This window comes from Centruroides sculpturatus, unplaced genomic scaffold (assembly GCF_000671375.1).
Source record: "Centruroides sculpturatus isolate CEXI.00-Female unplaced genomic scaffold, Cexi_2.0 scaffold225, whole genome shotgun sequence".
Classification (NCBI taxonomy): Eukaryota; Metazoa; Arthropoda; class Arachnida; order Scorpiones; family Buthidae; genus Centruroides; species Centruroides sculpturatus.
The window spans coordinates 724434-743987 of record NW_019384500.1 but is presented as its reverse complement, the minus strand read 5'-3'; the positions used below and the strand labels follow the sequence as shown (position 1 = coordinate 743987).

General features: G+C 26.2%; 1 protein-coding gene across 8 annotated transcripts in view; it reads left to right on the top strand.

Annotated features, from left to right (window-relative positions):
- Positions 1-19297, top strand: part of LOC111622034 (tumor necrosis factor alpha-induced protein 8-like protein) — a 43237-nt gene extending 23940 nt beyond the window's left edge. The window contains exons 2-5 of one of the 8 annotated variants that reach the window (XM_023364338.1): positions 1276-1330; positions 4713-4774; positions 17114-17313; positions 17788-19297. In XM_023364338.1, the coding sequence (XP_023220106.1) occupies position 4774; positions 17114-17313; positions 17788-18153 (567 nt within the window). In that variant the 5' untranslated portion in view covers positions 1276-1330; positions 4713-4773 and the 3' untranslated portion in view covers positions 18154-19297. Of the gene's footprint in view, positions 1-1265; positions 1331-3732; positions 3752-4615; positions 4775-5555; positions 5679-17113; positions 17314-17787 lie in introns of those variants that run through there. The other 7 variants (XM_023364337.1, XM_023364339.1, XM_023364335.1 and 4 more) reach the window with 7 other exon arrangements.
- Positions 19298-19554: the final 257 nt, after the last annotated feature.

Genomic DNA, 19554 nt, shown 5'->3' with positions numbered 1-19554 from the left:
GTGCAGACGATAATAAACTCAACTTACTAGCCTAAAATCTCCGTAGCGTGTTGCCAGGCGGCAGAAAGCATATATATAATTATAATAAAGTTACAATAAATTAAGTTAATATATAATTATATGTACAGTACCTAATTTATATATAATACTGTACAGACGATAGCAAACTCAATTTAGTTGCTCCGTAGCGTGGCGCAGGGTCGGAGGAAAGTAGTTCGGCTGCTCATCCACTATTGGTCCAGATTCTATCAATCTTGTCGCGAAACGACGTTATAGGAGGTATTTTATATGAATGTTGCTACAATCTTTTCGCTACATTATAGGAATTGTCGTTATAGGAACGCACGTTATAGGGGGGTCGACTGTAATGTACTGTACATGTACTATAATAAATTAATGACATTATTTTGATTTAGCAAGATCAGATAGCTTTTCCTTTTTTCATATTTGATTGATGATGATTTATTGATTTATAAGTACATAAATGAAATTTTAGTAACATGAGTATTCAAAGAATATGAAAACAGTTTAGACTGGAAATTAAAGTTTTATGAATAGTTTGATGTCTACTATACATCACAATTTAATTATTCAATCAATCTATACACAACCTTGTGCAGCAGCAAAAAAAAAGTTTCTTAAACTGAAAAAAAAAAAAAAAAAACATTTTTCAGTCATTAATTACAACCAAAAACTATTTAGCTACATAGTTTAAAACAATAATTTATTAAAATTGTATATAACTATTTCACAATAAAGAAAATATACTAAAAATTATATGCAATTTTTAAAATGATTTGAGAGACAGACTTGTTCCTATTTCAATAATTATTTAGCATATGATCGAAAGCAGTAGTATTTTTTCCCAGTTTAATATTTTTTCTTTTTTTTGTTTGCACAAGGTTGAGTGTAGATGATTGAGTAATTTACAATTGAAGCTGTTACTTTATAAATTATATCAAGTTTAAAGTTAGGTCAACAGATCTAGACTTAACATTAAAATTATATATATTAAAATTAACATTAAATTTTAATATATATATATATATTAAATTATATTAGTAGGTTATATATATAACCTACTAATATAATTTAGGTTATATATATAACCTACTAGAATTTAAAACCAAATAATTTAATAAAATTTGATTTAAATATTTACTTTGATTATTTTGTATTAACAATTTTTTTTTAATTGCTTAAGATTGAAATTTGTTTTCAAATAGCTGCTCTGACTTGTTTGTTATCTGATGCTCTTTTTTTTAATTGCAAAAGCTATTTGGATACATAAAGAAACATGACCCATTCAAGGTTGCATTTTATATTTCATGTGAGTTGTGAGTTTTTCTAATTTATTGCTACAGCTAATCTAGATACATTTAATATGAACTGAACATTTATAAAAATAAAGTATAACAAAAATAAAAAAATATATATATAAATTGAAATTTTGATTAATGATACAATTTAAAATAATTTTTTTAAATACAGTTATACAGTACAATCAGTATTTTGTTAATTTTGTATTATATTTTATTTGAGAAAAATGAATAAAAAAGTAAAACTACAAAAATAAATTATACAAAAAGTTTTTTATAAAATTATTTATTTTTCTTTTGAGATAAGTAATCTCAATAGTAAAGATTTTTTTTTTGTCCTCATTTAATTATGTATAAGTTTTGAATAAGAATCATAAATATATTTTTAATTTATGATTTTCATTTTAAAAAGCTTATTTTTCTTGTGTGAAAAAAGATTTAGTACAATAAATAAATTTATAAGCATTTATTAAAAATTTTTAAATTACAATATTTATAAAATAATTATGCTTTTTACTTGGTAATCAGTTACATTAACATGAATATATACAAAAGTTCAGTAATGCAAAATAAATTAAAATTTTAAAAAAATATTCTTTATTACATTTTTTGTTTTTAATGTTTAAATTAGAAAATTATATGTATATAATATAAAATAAACTAAAAACAACATTTACATACAGGAATATACTCAGTATATATAAATATAATAAAACTTCAGCAATGTCAATTCCACACACTAAAAGTTGTTTCAGTGTGTGGAATTGACAAGTAACATATGATCAGGCAAAGTAATCACCATGACTGTTCACATGTGAAAGAATTATGAAGAATGATTTGTGACTCCTTTTTATACCTGAAATTTATTTAAAAACACCACACATATTGTTTTATAAACCTATATGATAGTTTATTTGAAGAAACCAACATTTCAACTACATTATATGCTTCCTTCAAAGAAACTAAAAGTTTATTAAAAAATACAAGAAAAAGGAAGCAAGTGAAGAATACAAAACATACATAATATACATATTAAGGTGACAACAGCACTAAACTTTGCTCTGGCAGCTAAATTTTAAAGTAAAATTTTTTCTTGAAAATCAAAACTGCATACTCATGGCAAGTGTCAACCAAATTTGGTTGAGATTTGCTCTGTATATACAGAGAGCTCTCAACACTTTATAAATATGATCTCCCTGTATTAAGATTTAATAATAGAGTATTGAAACAAAGGGACATGTACTGTACAGTTGGAACACTGTCAATCGGGTGATGGTGAGTGGGTGACAGTCAACTGGGCACCGTACATCTGGGTGACAAAATAAGAGATCAATAATAGACAAAATTTTTTATTGTTTTATTTATTAAAATAACCATTATTTTCTATTGATGTACTTTCTGGTAAATTTAAATGACATTTTTTAAGAAATGAGTTAAAAGAACAATTTTGTAATTAACAAGCATATTTATACATGTTACATACATTATTTATTTATTTATATTTACTAGTAAATAGAAAAGTCTTGAAGGACAGTTGATATCTTTGATTCTCCAAAATAAACAAATATAGGTATATAAAAACAAAGACAATAATTACTTAATTATTTAATTAAAATTAAAAATGCATTACATTAAATACAATTTATGTTAAAACAAAAAAGTTTGAAAGAATTTGTTTTTGAAGAACTGCTTTTCTTTGATGTGCTTTGACTCAACACTTCTGAATAATTAATGATACTACAATATGTTGTTCCAAAACATTTCCTAAGTTGGAAATAACTTGTAACTCATATAACCTATAACTTGTACACAAGTGTCTTAACTATACATATATATAACTAATATTTACAAAAAATAAATTAAAAAAATATCTGCCAGATCACATGCTTGCTAAGCATGCAAAAAATTTTTAAGTTTCTGTTGCCCAAATGATGATCATCCAATTAACCATTGCCCAGTTGACTGTTGTCCAGTTGTCGTGTACCCATACAGTTAATGAAAGTTGTTTCAGTAGAGTTCATTCAAGTACTATACAGAAGAGTTGTTTGGTACCCAGAGTATTAATTTTAATACTATATTTTAACAGAAGAATCAGAAAAAAGTTTTAAATAGAAGTTGCTAAATATGAAGAACAACTGTCAAAAATGTGTTAATAATTAAACTGGCTTTTACATTAGACTGTTGGTATTTTTCGTAATTGAGTGCTGCAAATGACATATCAGTGATATAGACCAATTGTCACTGATTTACATAGTTATAATTTTACAAAATACAATCAGATTTTGTATAAAAATTATTGAACAAATATATAATTCTTTTTTCTTACTAAATTTAGGAGGCAAATTTAATTTGTTCAGTGTAAATGAAGATTTAGTTTATTTGAACGTAATCTGTCAGAAACATTTCAGCAAATTATTCCAAAACTATAGCAAGTAAGCTCAATTCTATTTAAAGTGCTTTAAACAATTTGTTGAGATTTCTGTCATCCACTTAAATGGAGATAGATGTCACTTTAAGACACTCCTATCTTGACCACTTATGAGGTGGCCACCAAGATGGAGTTTGATTTATTTTAATTTTACAGATGGTTATGTATAATTGAGATGGCTACAAAGCAAGATTTTACTGTATTTTAGCATGTGTGTTTATATATTTGTTTACAATAAAGAAATGTATTTTTTAAATGAAAAACTTTAAAAATATAATGATTACAGACATGTACTAAAATTTTTAATTATATTCTTAATACATTCAAAAATGAATTATTTCTAGTTACCCTTTATATTGTTTGCTGTATATAAAATTTTCCTAATGGTCAAAGTTTAAACTTTTTTATTTACTTTTGATATTGACTATCAAAATGAAAGTTTGTAATACATATCTATTACTCAAGTTAAACAAATTTAATCATAAAATTTCCTAAAAGTAAGGTTCTGTTAAGCTATTTTTTACATAAATTAAGCTATACAGAAGTACTGTACAAGTTTATGTAAAATATATGTAGGCCTATGTTTAGCCATTGAGTTTATATATATATATATTATTTATTATTATGTTTTTAATACTTTATAAATATATATAAAGTTATAATGTAGCATAATTTTATTTTAAATAAGTTGTAAAATATCTATCAGTTTTTTATTGGAAAAAAATAAAATTAGATAATTGCTAAAATTAACAACCTGTACATTTCCTGTTAATATCGGTATTTTTATTGGAAAATATATGAGTTTTCCTTGAAATTATCAGGAAGAAGAGAAATATTTTTTATTTAATCCAGATAAATAAGTTTTAATGCTGAATAATTGATATATATCATCGTTCTATGTTTAGCTTAGTATTAGTAATATGCTTTAATTAAGATGATGCTCAAAATATAATTTTCTTTTTCAGATATTTCATTTTTTTCAAATTTTTTATTTATTCTTTTGAACGTTGAGTTTCTAGAAAAAACAGTAAGTATAAGTTTTTGTTAAATCTCTGTAGAAAAATATTGAGTTTTAATATTTATTAAAATGAATTTTATATAACTTTTACATTAGCAATGAAATAATAATATATTTAAAAAATTATCTATTAATTTTTTTCATTAAAAATTAGATTTTATATTTATTTGCATTGTTGCTCTGTTATTAAATTTCTTAGAACTAGTATCTCTAGAATATTTTAAATTTGTTTTGCTTTCACAATTTTTGCATTACATTATTGATTTAAAAAAAAAAATATTGTATAATATAGATAACTGTCAGTTTGAATATAATTATAAATGAAAAAATATTTTCAATTCTATTGAAGCAATTAAGTTTTAGCTTGTTTTTATAAGCAAAATTTGTTTATATTCAAGGAAGTTATTTATATTTAATTCAATAGAATTAAAAATTTGTTAATAGATTTATGGTAAGTAAACTGAAAACATTCATGCATGATTGAAATTTGAAAATTTGTTGATTTTGTAATAAAATTAATAATATAAACTTTTTATTAAAATAAAAATTTGACTTACAATTTAATTCAGTTTTTAACTTAAAAAAGAAATATAGAATTTATTTTCTGAATATTTGAGAATATTTAAATATTTTCTTTAAAATGGTTTATTATAAAAAAGATTAAAATGAAAAGCCTTAAATAGTATGAAATACTAATGTATGAAGATGATTCAGAATAATCATTAATTATTTTAGTTGTCTTATCACATTAATTCGTAGAAAGAAAAATATAATTATTTTATCATCATTGCTGTTTTCCTTCTGTTACTTGTGTTTTCAGTTCAGTTTGAATGCAATAAATTATTTTTGTTCTTTGCAAAATATGATTGATATATGGGAAATATAACTTAATAGAGGTGAAAATTATTTTTATGTAAGTTAATCGTAAATACAAATCTGATACAGGCAAGTGTAGTGTTTTTTAATAATAATAAAACTATCTCACTAGATCAAGATTTAAATTTTGAAATAAAGTATTAAGTTAATAGATTTCTTAATGACTTGATAAGTTTATAATTGTTTCTCTTCTTCTTTATCTGGCTGAAGATGATCCATTAACAGCATTCCTGTCTGTGCTGGTCACTGTACTGCTTCTTCTCTAACAGTCGATTCAATATTTCTTTTTTGAGATTTGTCTTTTTTATTTTTTGTTTTTAGTTATCTTAAGTAAATTTAAATAAATTATAATTTTAACTTATACTTAACTTACAATCTTAGGAATATAATCAGAAATTTCATTTTTCTTATTAAACCTTGATAAAATTGCTCTTTTGTTCAGCTAAAGTTGTCTATCAGAACTGATAATCTACAAAAGATGAATGGTGATAAGGACTCATAAACAATGGCTATTTAAATTATTGAGTTAATGATTTCAAAATTAACTAATGGTAATTCTGACACATTCGATTACATGAAAAACTTCCCTAAATTTGCTGTAAATGCACTCTTCTAAAAAAAATCCCACATTAAATTAAATTAGTTAGCATTGTATTTAATTTAAATGTTTAAAAATTTAAAGTAAAACATAATATTTAATTGATTTTGATGGTTTTCTTTAAAAAATTTCAAGTGTTGGCCTGAAAAAAAAAATGAATATATACCGATACCAAATAAAAATATTTTATTTTTCATATATCTAAAATATAAAGTTTAAAATTCTTTAATGGAGTAAATTTATGAATTAACAATATCAATAAACCTTTTTGATATATTGTAAATCTACTCCATTAAAGCATTTCAATATACTGTATATATAAGTTAAAATTAAATTTTGGAGTTTTATTTATTTGTATTTCATATACTTCTAAAATTTCCCTATCTTATAGAATATAATAATTTACATTTATGATCTTAATAATTTTCTTTAATTTTGCTCTAATATTCTTGAACCTTTCTTTTTAACTTCTCTGTATTTTATAAATTTTCAATATTTCTTAAAGTAAGAAAGTTTTTTAATTGTTCTAAGTTCCTTTTTTAATAATTTTTAGGTATGGCAATACTGGAATATGAATATTCTGCAGAATAGGAATTTTAATAATTTTAAGTATCAAACAGCCATTTGTGTTCCTTTATTGGGCTTTTAAGGATAAATAATTACTAAGTAATTTGGAAGGAGGTTGCTGGTTAGTCTACTATCTCTTGTTAAATTTAATAATTATAAATAAATAAATTTAACTTTAGAATATTCTGGAAGAAAAGATTGGCCTTGAGTGGGACTTGAACCCACAACTCCTGCTTACCATGAGAAACTTTATCATACAGGCGTTAAATTACAAACAAATGTCGCTAGACCGACAAGTGCTTTCGACAATAATTATTTTCGTCTTCATCAGGCCGTTAAAAACGGTTAAATTCCTTTTTTGACTACAAACAACTGACTGTTCCAAATGTATTAACGTTTTGGAATGGAAGCAACAGTAGAACATAACACAAATTTTTAAATAAAAACACGCATGGTTATAATGCACATGTGCTATGTGCCTTCAAATTATGGAGCTAGATACGTTGTTTTAGATAGTTATACAAATTGATCCACAAAGGGGAATTGCACCGTTAATTAGAAGGGCCTTTCTTTTATCTTCCAATCAAGCTGCTATCAATACTGAACTTAATATTATTCGCTGTGCAGTAAATGAGGCGGGCTACAGTAATGCCAAATTTATCTACATCTTAAATAAAGTAAAAAGATCACTTTTTCCCGCTACCACACTGAAAGAATCCACAATAGTCCTTCCCGCGATACCATTTTGTGGTCATGTCACTCTTTGTATTTTTGGGCGACATTTTTTTCTACCGGTTTCCCCACAACCAAACCTTAGGAGGTTGCTGTCCAATGACAGGGATCCTACTTCCATTCTTGAAAGATCGGGGGTTTATTCTATCCCATTGGAAAATATGTTGGGTGGGTGCACCCATTATATTGGTGCAACAACTAGAATGTTGTCTTGTTGTATTTCAGAACATCAGTATTTTATCAGGGAAGGCAAGAATGAAACTGATCTTGCTAGAATGGTGTTACAACACCAACATACTCCGTTGTGGGACGAGGTGGCCATAATAAGACATTGCAACAACAGAAATATAGTATATGTTTGGGAGGCCCTCCTTACCAACATATTAAATCCCTGCAACACCCCCACACTTGATTTGCCTCCTTTGTGGATCAATTTGTATAACTATCTAAAACAACGTATCTAGCTCCATAATTTGGAGGCACATAGCACACCCGCATTATAACCATGCGTGTTTTTATTTAAAAATTTGTGTTATGTTCTACTGTTGCTTCCATTCCAAAACGTTAATACATTTGGAACGGTCAGTTGTTTGTAGTCAAAAAAGGAATTTAACCGTTTTTAACGACCTGATGAAGACGAAAATAATTATCATCGAAAGCGCTTGTCGGTCTAGTGACATTTGTTTGTAATTTAACGTCTGTATGATAAAAGTTTCTCATATTAAATGGTCAGCTTGCTGTCCACTTCTGTATTATAGATAACTGCTTACCTCCTGCTAAATTCCTTAGTAATTAATTAGCCTTAATAGCCCAATAAAGGAATCCAGCTTTTTCATATTTGAAATAATTGTTGGGTTGCATTTGTAATACTGTATTTAAAAGATATTTTGTATAAAAAGCTGAATATGTTGTTTTATTTTGTTTTTTTCCTGTTGGTCTCAGTTATTATTAGTTATTGCCAGAATGTATCCACCTAATTATTGCTGAAATATAAATAAAATAAATATAAAAATATTTTCAAATTCTTAGTGACAAGCTATGTAAATGGCTGTAATTAGACAGAAAACTTATGAGAACTTTAAAAGTGAATACCGATCTATTTATTTTTCTGTTTCTGTTATTCTCACTGTGGCAGAAATTTCTTTCTGTATTTTGCTTTTGGCTCTGCTTCTCTATGCATAAAATTCTAAGTATATTTTTATTATATACTTTCATGTATTTTTAACACAGTATTTGTAGACTATTATTTGTATCATTGTATCATTTAGACTTTTTTTAAATCCATTTTAAATATTGTTTAAGATTGTTATATCAATATTTTCATATAGTAAAAGTAAAGTATTTTTTCCTTAATCATCTACAGTTCTCTCCTTTTTTTGAAATAGTTTGCTCCAAAAAAAGCAGAACTATGTGTGTAAAAAGTGTTTACTTAAATCATTAAAATTCAGTTTAAATTTGGTTTATATAAAAAAAGTTTTTTTTCTGATTATTAGTACAGGCATACCTCGACTTACGTCGGTTCCGAGTTACGTCGTTCCCGATTATACATCGCTTGTTAAAAAAGTATATGGAAAAATAAAAATCAAGTTTAAGTCATTTTATTCGACTTTACGTCTGTCCGCCACAAATATTGAAGTCGTAATATCACTAGATAAACGTTTAAAGCACATAAAATCATATTAAAATATATACAAGTATGTACTGTATTTACAGTACACGCATTCGTAAATTTAGATTACTTTTTTTGTACTATATTAAAAACTAAAATTTATTTGTTTGTAAGCTTAAAATAGATTTTTATTAACCATATATTATTAAAAATGCATTAATAAATAAAATACAGAACCGGGAATGGTAATTTACGGTTTAGCCTAGTGATAAGTAGATTCGGAGACAAGTAAATTCGACTTACGTCGTTTTCCTGGAACCAATTACCGACGTAAGGCGAGGTATACCTGTATTAATTTTTATCAAAAAAACCTCTTTATGTAGAATTTATGATAAACATGTAGTTTTTCTTGGTATTTTTACAGTTTTTTTTATTGAGTCAGTCTTTTATGTAATTTTCTTGCAATAAAAGCATTTTTTACAAATGCAAAGATTTTGTGTAAAGACTCATGCTTTTCATAATAAATTTAGCAATATTTACTACAATTTACATTAGATAATGAACAAAGCATTAAAATTAAACAAACTTTAACAATCTGATTATTATGGTAGAAAGAAAAAAAGATACTTATTTTATTAGATCATAAATGAATCTCTATTTTTCAATTTTCTGTAAAAATTTGGAGTGATTATACAGAGTTGAATTCAAGCCTCTGTTTCTTAATATTTGATTTTTCAATAGTTTAAATATGCATAATCTTATGTTGTAATTTTTTTTCCTCTGGTTTTTCATCAGCTTTTTTTTCTGTAAATTCTGTAATTGTTGTATAGGGACAAGAGACTTGAAAAAGTAAAATAGAAAAGTGGTTTTAAAAAAATTGTATTTTTACTTTTTAAGCTTCAAAATAATAAAATAAAAATATTTTTTACTTAGTGCATATAGAAAGTTCTATTTAGTACTCTAAAGCATTTTACACTCTTTCATGGAACATTATAGCATATACAGTGTGTGCCATGAATAATTGTCTGTAGGAGAGCAATGCTGGGAATTCATGCTGTATGGGATGATTTAATTGCATGAATAAAGGAACTGTATTGGTTAATTTGTTAATTCTACAGGAAAAACACACTTTTCCAGCAGCAGTGGAGAAAGTGCTCTGTGCTGCTGGAAAGTAAGTGAAGTGTTTTTTCCTGTAGAGTTACAATTGTAACAGTTTAGATAGCTCGATAATTTGTTAGTGCCAGAATTTAGTGTTGATGACAAATGGAAGGTAAAACCAAGCTAAAAATTAATTAAAGGGTAATGAAAATGACAGGAATTTAATATGCTTCTGCTTACAACATGAACTTTCTAGCATTTCTCCTATGGATTGTTAGTTATTCATGGTGCACCTTGTGTAAAAGTTGTTATAACAAAAAGCACTTTCATAACTCATTCAAAACAATCTTTTTTGAATGAGTTATTTATTTATATAAACTGATTTTATCACTTAATGTGATTAAGTTTAACAAAAGCAGGAAAAAGTTTTATAGCAAGATAGATTATGATCAATAAGTAAGATTTATTATAAATTTTTGTTATTGATCATGATCTTATATTTAATCAATATCACACCTTTCTTACATCTTCCAGCAATATTTTATTAGAAACAAATGTTTTTGGCCTAGTTTAAGAGCCTGCTTATTATTGTACAATATTGATTAATGTTAGGATAAATTCAAGTTTTGAACGTCTCATTGTTCTTTTATTTTTTATTTTTTGACATTCCATTATTAGTAGTCTTATCAGAGGTGAGACTACTAATAATACACATAAAAGAATACCAATATGATATCAAACTAGATTCTTACACCACAACTTTTGTCATGTTTTTGTGAAACTTAATTGTATACTAAAAATGAAGTCATATCTAAAAGTCCACGCATATCTAATATATAATCGAGACGGGTTGATAATAATAATAATAAGTGCAGAGCCCAAACGGTTAGGGGTTGAAAGTTGAAATTTGATACACAGAGTACGTCACGAAAATGCACACTAAGAAGGGATTTTTCGAAATTCCCCCGGGGAGAAGAAAGACAGGATTAAGGCTTAACACTTCCATCAACAATGGAAGTGTTAAGTAACAATGGAATTATTAAGAGAAAGTGACATGCAAGATTTACAGGCGCAGATGCAGTTTTTGCAGGAAATCGAACATATTTTTAGAACCATCTAAAAATTCTCTAATTAGTCTGGAAACAAGGGGACCCAATTCTTGCATTCTGTGAAATCGAACATATTTTTAGACCCATCTAAAAATTCTCTAATTAGTCTGGAAACAAGGGGACCCAATTCTTGCATTCTGTGAAAACAGGTAAGGTTGACTGTAATGTAATAATCTTTATCTTAGTTATCGTTACTTTTGCCCGAGCAACGCCAGGCCCACCTGCTAGTAATTATATATTATTCATTAAAACCTTTATGAAAATTAATTTAAAATATAAGATATACTGAAGATATTTTTTAAAATTTATTACATAGTTTTTTACATAGCATTTTAGTTTTTTATAATTACTATTCATTCTTTAATTAATTAAATTATTTTCCTTAATTAATTAAACATTTAACAATAACATTTTTCACGTTTCATGTCACTTTACTTTACTTTTTCTTAATTCATCAAATTTTTATACATTTCTTAAACAATAAATTATGGAACCAAACAGTTAAATTCTCTGTAGTTTTGCTTTCTTGGCTCTTCAATACAGTAAAACCTCTACACCTAAAATTTGAAGGGACCAAAAAATTTCTATTCAAATGCAAAATACAAATTATTAGAATCAGAGATGCAATTTTGTGATATATTTAAGTCCACAATATTTATTTTGAATCATTAATAGAACAATATATGAGGCCATAATAATAATTCAAGTACAGTCGACCCCCCTATAACACAGTAGATACATTCCGTTCTTTATGAATCCATTTTGTATGAGTCCTTGCCAATCACAGCCCAGCACTTTCAAACAGCCATAGTCCGTAAAGGACTATGGCTGTTTGAAAGGTTTTCTTCCATAAAATTAATCGATTCCTAGACTAATTCGACTCAACATTTCCAAAATACTTATATTTTTTTGGGAATAATCCGTATAAACTATGCTATAAACAAAAAATTGTAGGATTATTTACCGAGTGTGCACCATTCAACGTCGCCATTGCTTAAGCTTGTTTTCATTGCAAAGCAGCGCACCAAATGGCGGCCGCGATTTCTGATAAGTTATTTTTCTGAAAAAACTTCGTTGAACTTTGGAGACATCATTAATATAAATAATTTTTATGGCCATAGAATAAGAAATCTTTCTTTCACAAGAAATGCATAAAATTAGTGCTGTATTAGACTTACAGTACCTAATTTACTTACTGTACAGACGATAGTAAACTCAACTTACTCGCCTAAACTCTCTGTAGTGTGGCGCTGGACGGCAGAAAGTATATATATAATTATAATAAAGTTACAATAAATTAAGTTAATATATAATTATATATACAGTACCTAATTTATATATAATTAATATATAATTATATGTACAGTACCTAATTTATATATAATACTGTACAGACGATAGTAAACTCAATTTACCTGCCTAAACTCTTCGAGCGTGGCGCTGGACGGCAGGAAGTAGTTCGGCTGCCCGATGATGTTTTACCGAATTATAGGAGTTTTTTACCATGTTTGTACGGATACCGTCGCAATTTTTTTGCCATCATATAGGAACCCGTGTTATAGGGTAGTCGACTGTAAATATCATAAATTTAGATATATTACAAAATTACCTCTGCTATATTGAATTTATTCAAATATCAAATTTCTCATAATATATTGTATAAATTATCTACAGAAAACTTTAATAAATATATATTTGCTAACCATCTAATGTAAAAGACTTTGTGCCAAATTACTAAAAATATTAATGGAATTTACTATGGTTGTCTTTGTGTCTGCTAAAGCACCAACATGGCTGCTGTGAATGAACTCTGCATCAAATATAAATATGAATTATGAGAACATTAGTATTCTCCAATGAAAATTAAAAAAACAAAACACTATAATAAACTTTAGCTTTCTCACAATGTCCCTTTTTCATCCACTGTGCCCAAAACACCATTAACATTTCTGCCAAGAAGAGAACATAACTTTTAAGCTGCTGGATGATACTACAGAAAAGCTAGATTTAGCAAATCATCTGATAAATTGACATCTCTGATGTCATTGGCTTGCTTATCCAGCTGTATTAACTCTATTTTACCAAACAATGCCCAAAACATGCATTTTTCAGTAAAGTGTTTCAGTTGAACTCAATGAGTGCTGACCAACTTAAAAAGGGACACATTGAGATACGTGAAATTTTGTTTGATTTAATTAGTAGTAAATACAAGGTTCCTACTTGCCTGGAAAGTTAGGAAGAGTCAGGGATTTTCATTACTGTTCAGAAAAAGTCATGGAAAGTCAGGAAATTTGTCAAAAAATCAGAGAATTAGCTTCCTTGGCTGCCTTATTGATGTTTTTTGCTGATAATATTTTTGACTAAGTGTAGCAGTCTGCAGGCAGCAAGAAATAATGTGGTGCAATATAACTTATGAAAAGTGTGCAGAATATTTTCATAATCCAAAATTTCCCCAAAATTTTACAAAGTACAAAAAATGATAAATAATTTTAATTTAAATGTTATTATTTGTCATTTTAGTAATTTTGATTGCATAAAAAAACAATTTTTGATCTATTTTCCTGTTTGTTAATATTTTATAAAGTTCAGGAAATTTATTAAGGAATAAATTTCATAAATATATACTTTTGTACATGTATTATATATGATTTGTTAATGAATAATAAATAAATAATGACTTTTTTCTTTTTTTCAAAGCCATGAAGATTTATGGTTGTGGATTAATAACAGGATAAACTATTTTAATTTAATAAAACAATTTATTTTTAGTCTTAATAATTTGGCAATTATAAAAAAATATATAACTGTTAGTCTTTTTAGTCTTCCCAGAAAAAAATAATGAATTAAAAAGTTGGAGAAACAATAGTGTATGTGCATAGTAAGCTAAATGATGTTTTATTTTGTCAATGTGCTGTACTGTAAGGGAGGTGAGGGTCAGGGAATTTGTACAAAGTTGGTCAGGGAAAGTCATAGAATTTAAAAGAAAAATTTGAGTAGTCTCTTTACCCTGTAAATATGTTATATAATATATGATGTTCACTAGAACTGATGATCCAGTTCAACTTAAGGGAATTGAGATTAGAGTTTTTACTATATATAGTTTTTCTTCTAACCAATTTTTGGTTAAATTTTTTTGTATTATTTAGGGTTTTCTTCTCATTAAAGTCAATGCAGAATGTAAAATATTTCATGAAAGTATTCTTAGATAGGAAAGTTTTAAACTTTTCTGATATATATTATCTGTCAATTTTTTTTTTTTTTTCTTTCTCCTTTCCTCCAATTTGCATTCACATACTTTGTCCTACTCTTTCTTATTCATAACATTCCAAGCATTCCATCACTATAAACAAAAGTTTTTCTTACATACTGTCTGGCCATTTATTTTTTGTTTTTTATCTGCTCAAAAAATACGACTTCTACTTCTTTATGTAGATATTGACCTGTTGGCATATGGGTTTGAATAACAACTATGTTGTGATAGATATAGCCACTGTATAAAATGAAACTGTTTTAACATTGAATATTTTAAAGAAAGAAAAGAAAAGAAAATTTTAGAAGTATACAATTATGAATAGAATATTTTATATTTAATTGTTAGATCAAAAAAAATTTGTTTCTGAAAATATTTATAATAAATACATTCTTACTNATTTTATATTTTGACTTCTTGACAATACAGTTTGTTTGTTTTGATTCTTCTTTTTCTTGGGTTCTGTTGTTATAATTTGAATAAGTTTTTTAAAATTTTAGGAAAATCTATTAGCAATAAAAAAAATATGGTAGTTTTTTCATATTTTTAGTTAAATGTTGATGGCATTTGAATCTACACATTTGTAGTTACAAGTTTTTGTTTTTTGATTGTTGTTACATATATATATTTTTTTTTTGTCAGATATCAGCAAGAGTTTTATACACAATTAATGTAATTTGGCTAAATTGTGGCTGCTAGCTGTTAAGAAATTTTATTAACAGGATAAAAACTTTATAAAATTGTCTCCAGTAATTTGTAATTGTAAATAGTTTTGATATTTATATTTAATTGTAAACATATCCAAATTATACCAAATAAGGAAAAATCCAAGCTATAAAAATTTAAAGTTATAACTTGATAACATTTTAATATATAAATGTTTTAATCTAGAATATCAAAAACTAAGGAAGGATAGCTGCTTTAAAAATAAGTAAATGTGTATATTTTGCCTACATACACACACTATATATATATATGCTGTGTATATATATTCAATTTTTAAATTTCCATTGTTTAAAAACAAGGAAAAACTCTTTAATGCAAAAAAACCAATTAATTACAATTTAGAAATGATAATTTCTAAAAAAAAATCCATTATCATTAAGCTTTTTTACATTATTGTAATGCTGTGACGTCATCTTTGCCATTGAGATGTTCAATTTTTTTGCTTTTGTTTGTACTTCAGCTTCCATGGTAATAAAATCTTTCCAGAGTTCCCAAACATGAAGCTTTTTAAGTTCAAAAAAATTTGAAACACTTCATTTAGCAAGACTTTTTTTTCATTTGTTTTGCAAAATTGTCTAGAAATCTTATAAAAATTTCTCATTTTTACTTGAGCTAATTAAGAGTTTCCTATCACACACATTTTTACACTCTAGTAATTTATAATAATGGAAATAGCTTTGAATAATAGTTATTTAGTAAATATATAAAAAGTAAAAGAGGGACAGCATGAAATTTTGCTTGATTCCAAAATATGCAATATTTTTTTTTTTTTATAATGTAAAGATACACTATTTTGTACCTAAAATTTAATCTGAAATTTAGGATGTAATTTTTACTAAGAAGCAAAAAATCCACTTAGAAAATATGATACATCCAATGCAATAGTGCACTTATAAGGCAAAAAAAATACAATACAGGTAACCCCTGTATAACATGGCACTTCTATAGCACGGATTCACTCTAACATGGTTTGGGAATTGGGTAAAACCATCGTACAACATGAAATGTAATAAAGGGTGTGTTCTTTTATACCTCCGTGTAACTCCGCGCAAGCATTCTAATTGTTTTCGTTGCTACTTTGAATGCTCTTTCAACAGATAATCCATTTAATGTTTAATTTTACAATTGGGACCCTTCTTTTGCCTCTAAAAGCTCATTTTAGAATTATAGATTCCTCCATCACGATACTATTGATAGTGCAGGCGCCGCCATCTTTCTTTCACCATCATTCCTAAATGCCTACAAACAGCAGTGCACTCCCGTTGCAGAGCAACCGCTATTAACGAACGCGCCCAAAAACTGTTATCAGTTGATGATGCTCATGCTGAGATCATCGTATAGAATGAATAATCCTCTGGTAAAATATTTACTTAAATAATAAATAAGTATTTTACCTATGAAAAAAATGAATAATAAATCCGATTTAAATAAGGATTTAACAGCATGTTTTTTAATTTTTGGAACCTAACCCCCCTTTTTGCACTAGTTCTTTGTTTCATATAACATGGCTTCACATAGTATGGCAATTTTTTGGAACATAACTCCCATGCTATACTGGGGTTACCTATAATTAGTTGTCATCTGATTTAGTAAAACAAAAACTTTTAAAATGTGTTAAAAGTTTTTTTTACATTTTTTGAAAAACTTAATTTAAATTATGAATATTTTTGTACGAAAATTGCCTACTATAGCAAACAAATAAGCTGATTTATTAAAGTGAATATTAAAAATATGTTTAGTTATACATGTTAGTTATACTTGCATCTTTGTTATTTCTTTCTAGTGTCAGACAACAATTTCAAATCTAAAGATATCGGGTTTATAGCCCAGAAGAAACTTTTAAGTAGAATGGCAAGTAAAAATATAGCTAAAGTTTTCATCGATGATGTATCTGGAAACTTGCTAGACAATGTATATAGATTGGTAAAAAATCAAAGTGGTAACAAGAAAGAAGCTGAAAAAGTGGTTAAAAATATAATAAAGGTAAGTTGATTATTAGTAGAACTGATGATCCAGTTCAACTTAAGGGAATTGAGATTAGAGTTTTTACTATATATAGTTTTTCTTCTAACCAATTTTTGGTTAAATTTTTTTGTATTATTTAGGGTTTTCTTCTCATTAAAGTCAATGCAGAATGTAAAATATTTCATGAAAGTATTCTTAGATAGGAAAGTTTTAAACTTTTCTGATATATATTATCTGTCAATTTTTTTTTTTTTTTTTTTTCCTCCTTTCCTCCAATTTGCATTCACATACTTTGTCCTACTCTTTCTTATTCATAACATTCCAAGCATTCCATCACTATAAACAAAAGTTTTTCTTACATNAAAATATAATAAAGGTAAGTTGATTATTAGTATTATTATATATATATATATATTATATATTATAAAATCACCAACATAAAATATAATTTAAAAAGGTGATTTTCAATAATTTTGTTACATTACATTACAGATTGTTGTGAAAATTGGAGTTCTGCATCGTAATGGACAGTTTAATTCCGAAGAAATAAAAACTGCTGAGAGATTTAAACAGAAATTTCATTCGACAGCCATGGCAATCATAAGTTTTTATGAAGTAGATTTTTCATTTGATAAAAATTTCCTCACACAATCTCTAAATAACTGTAGATCATTATTAAAAGAACTTGTCGTGAGACATCTCACTGAGAAATCATTAAACAGGATAGATCATGTATTTAATTTTTTCACAAATCCAAATGTCTTAGATGATGTGTTCAGTCTTGACAGCAATCATAAAGAACTATTGGGGAAAATTGTTGCAGATATGCATAAATTGTTAGAAGAAGGTTCTTTATAAATTATGACAGCACCACACATATATATATATAATTAATTTTGCTTTGTGATTTGTATTACATAATTAAATTTACACATACATACCATCAAACACATATGCATTTATATATATTCCAGATCTTTACATATATTATGAGGCACAAATTTGCACTTAAGATTTTTGAATTTGCTCATGCACATTTATCAACATTACTGAATTATGTTATTTGGTAATTTATATTCTTATATACCCACATTATGCATTTAAATTTTATATTTTGACTTCTTGACAATACAGTTTGTTTGTTTTGATTCTTCTTTTTCTTGGGTTCTGTTGTTATAATTTGAATAAGTTTTTTAAAATTTTAGGAAAATCTATTAGCAATAAAAAAAAATATGGTAGTTTTTTCATATTTTTAGTTAAATGTTGATGGCATTTGAATCTACACATTTGTAGTTACAAGTTTTTGTTTTTTGATTGTTGTTACATATATATTTTTTTTTTTTGTCAGATATCAGCAAGAGTTTTATACACAATTAATGTAATTTGGCTAAATTGTGGCTGCTAGCTGTTAAGAAATTTTATTAACAGGATAAAAACTTTATAAAATTGTCTCCAGTAATTTGTAATTGTAAATAGTTTTGATATTTATATTTAATTGTAAACATATCCAAATTATACCAAATAAGGAAAAATCCAAGCTATAAAAATTTAAAGTTATAACTTGATAACATTTTAATATATAAATGAAGATTGCTAATAATATGCAAATAAGATTAATGTGTCTTATGAATATGAAGACTAAAGTAATAGCTTCGTAGGTTTGAATATAGAAAATAATTATTTTCAAAATTATTAAAAGAAGTTGCTAAATTTAACAGACCATTACATAAAATCATAATTTTTTTACAATGTGATATTGATTTGCTCATCTTTACCCTTCTATGATAAGGCTTTAATTTAAGCAATAACAAGTATTTCCTAGTTACAAGAGATTATTAAGACAAAAAACTAGCACAACAGTCTAAAAGATGGCCAAAAACGTTCGAGCATTAAAATTTTTTGTTCATTCAGTGCTGGAATTAGCATTTAGGTGTTAATTGTTGTGTTGAGATTATTAAGTTTTTATTCATTGATACAACTGCAATGAAGTATACAAACGAAGTGAAAGAGAACAGTTTAAGATTTTAAAAGAAAGAGTTAGCTAAATATGTAAAATATACTTTGTCAGACAGAAAGAAAACTAAAATTATAAATCAGAATTTTTTCCATTTAAAAAATTTCTCTCGTTGCTTGAGTGCTATGATATATATATATATATTTTTTTTTTTTTTTTGGTACTTCACAAATGGCCCAAGATTTAATTACTTCTCATATAATTATTTTAAAATGACCTTATAAATACAAAAGAATAATTATGAT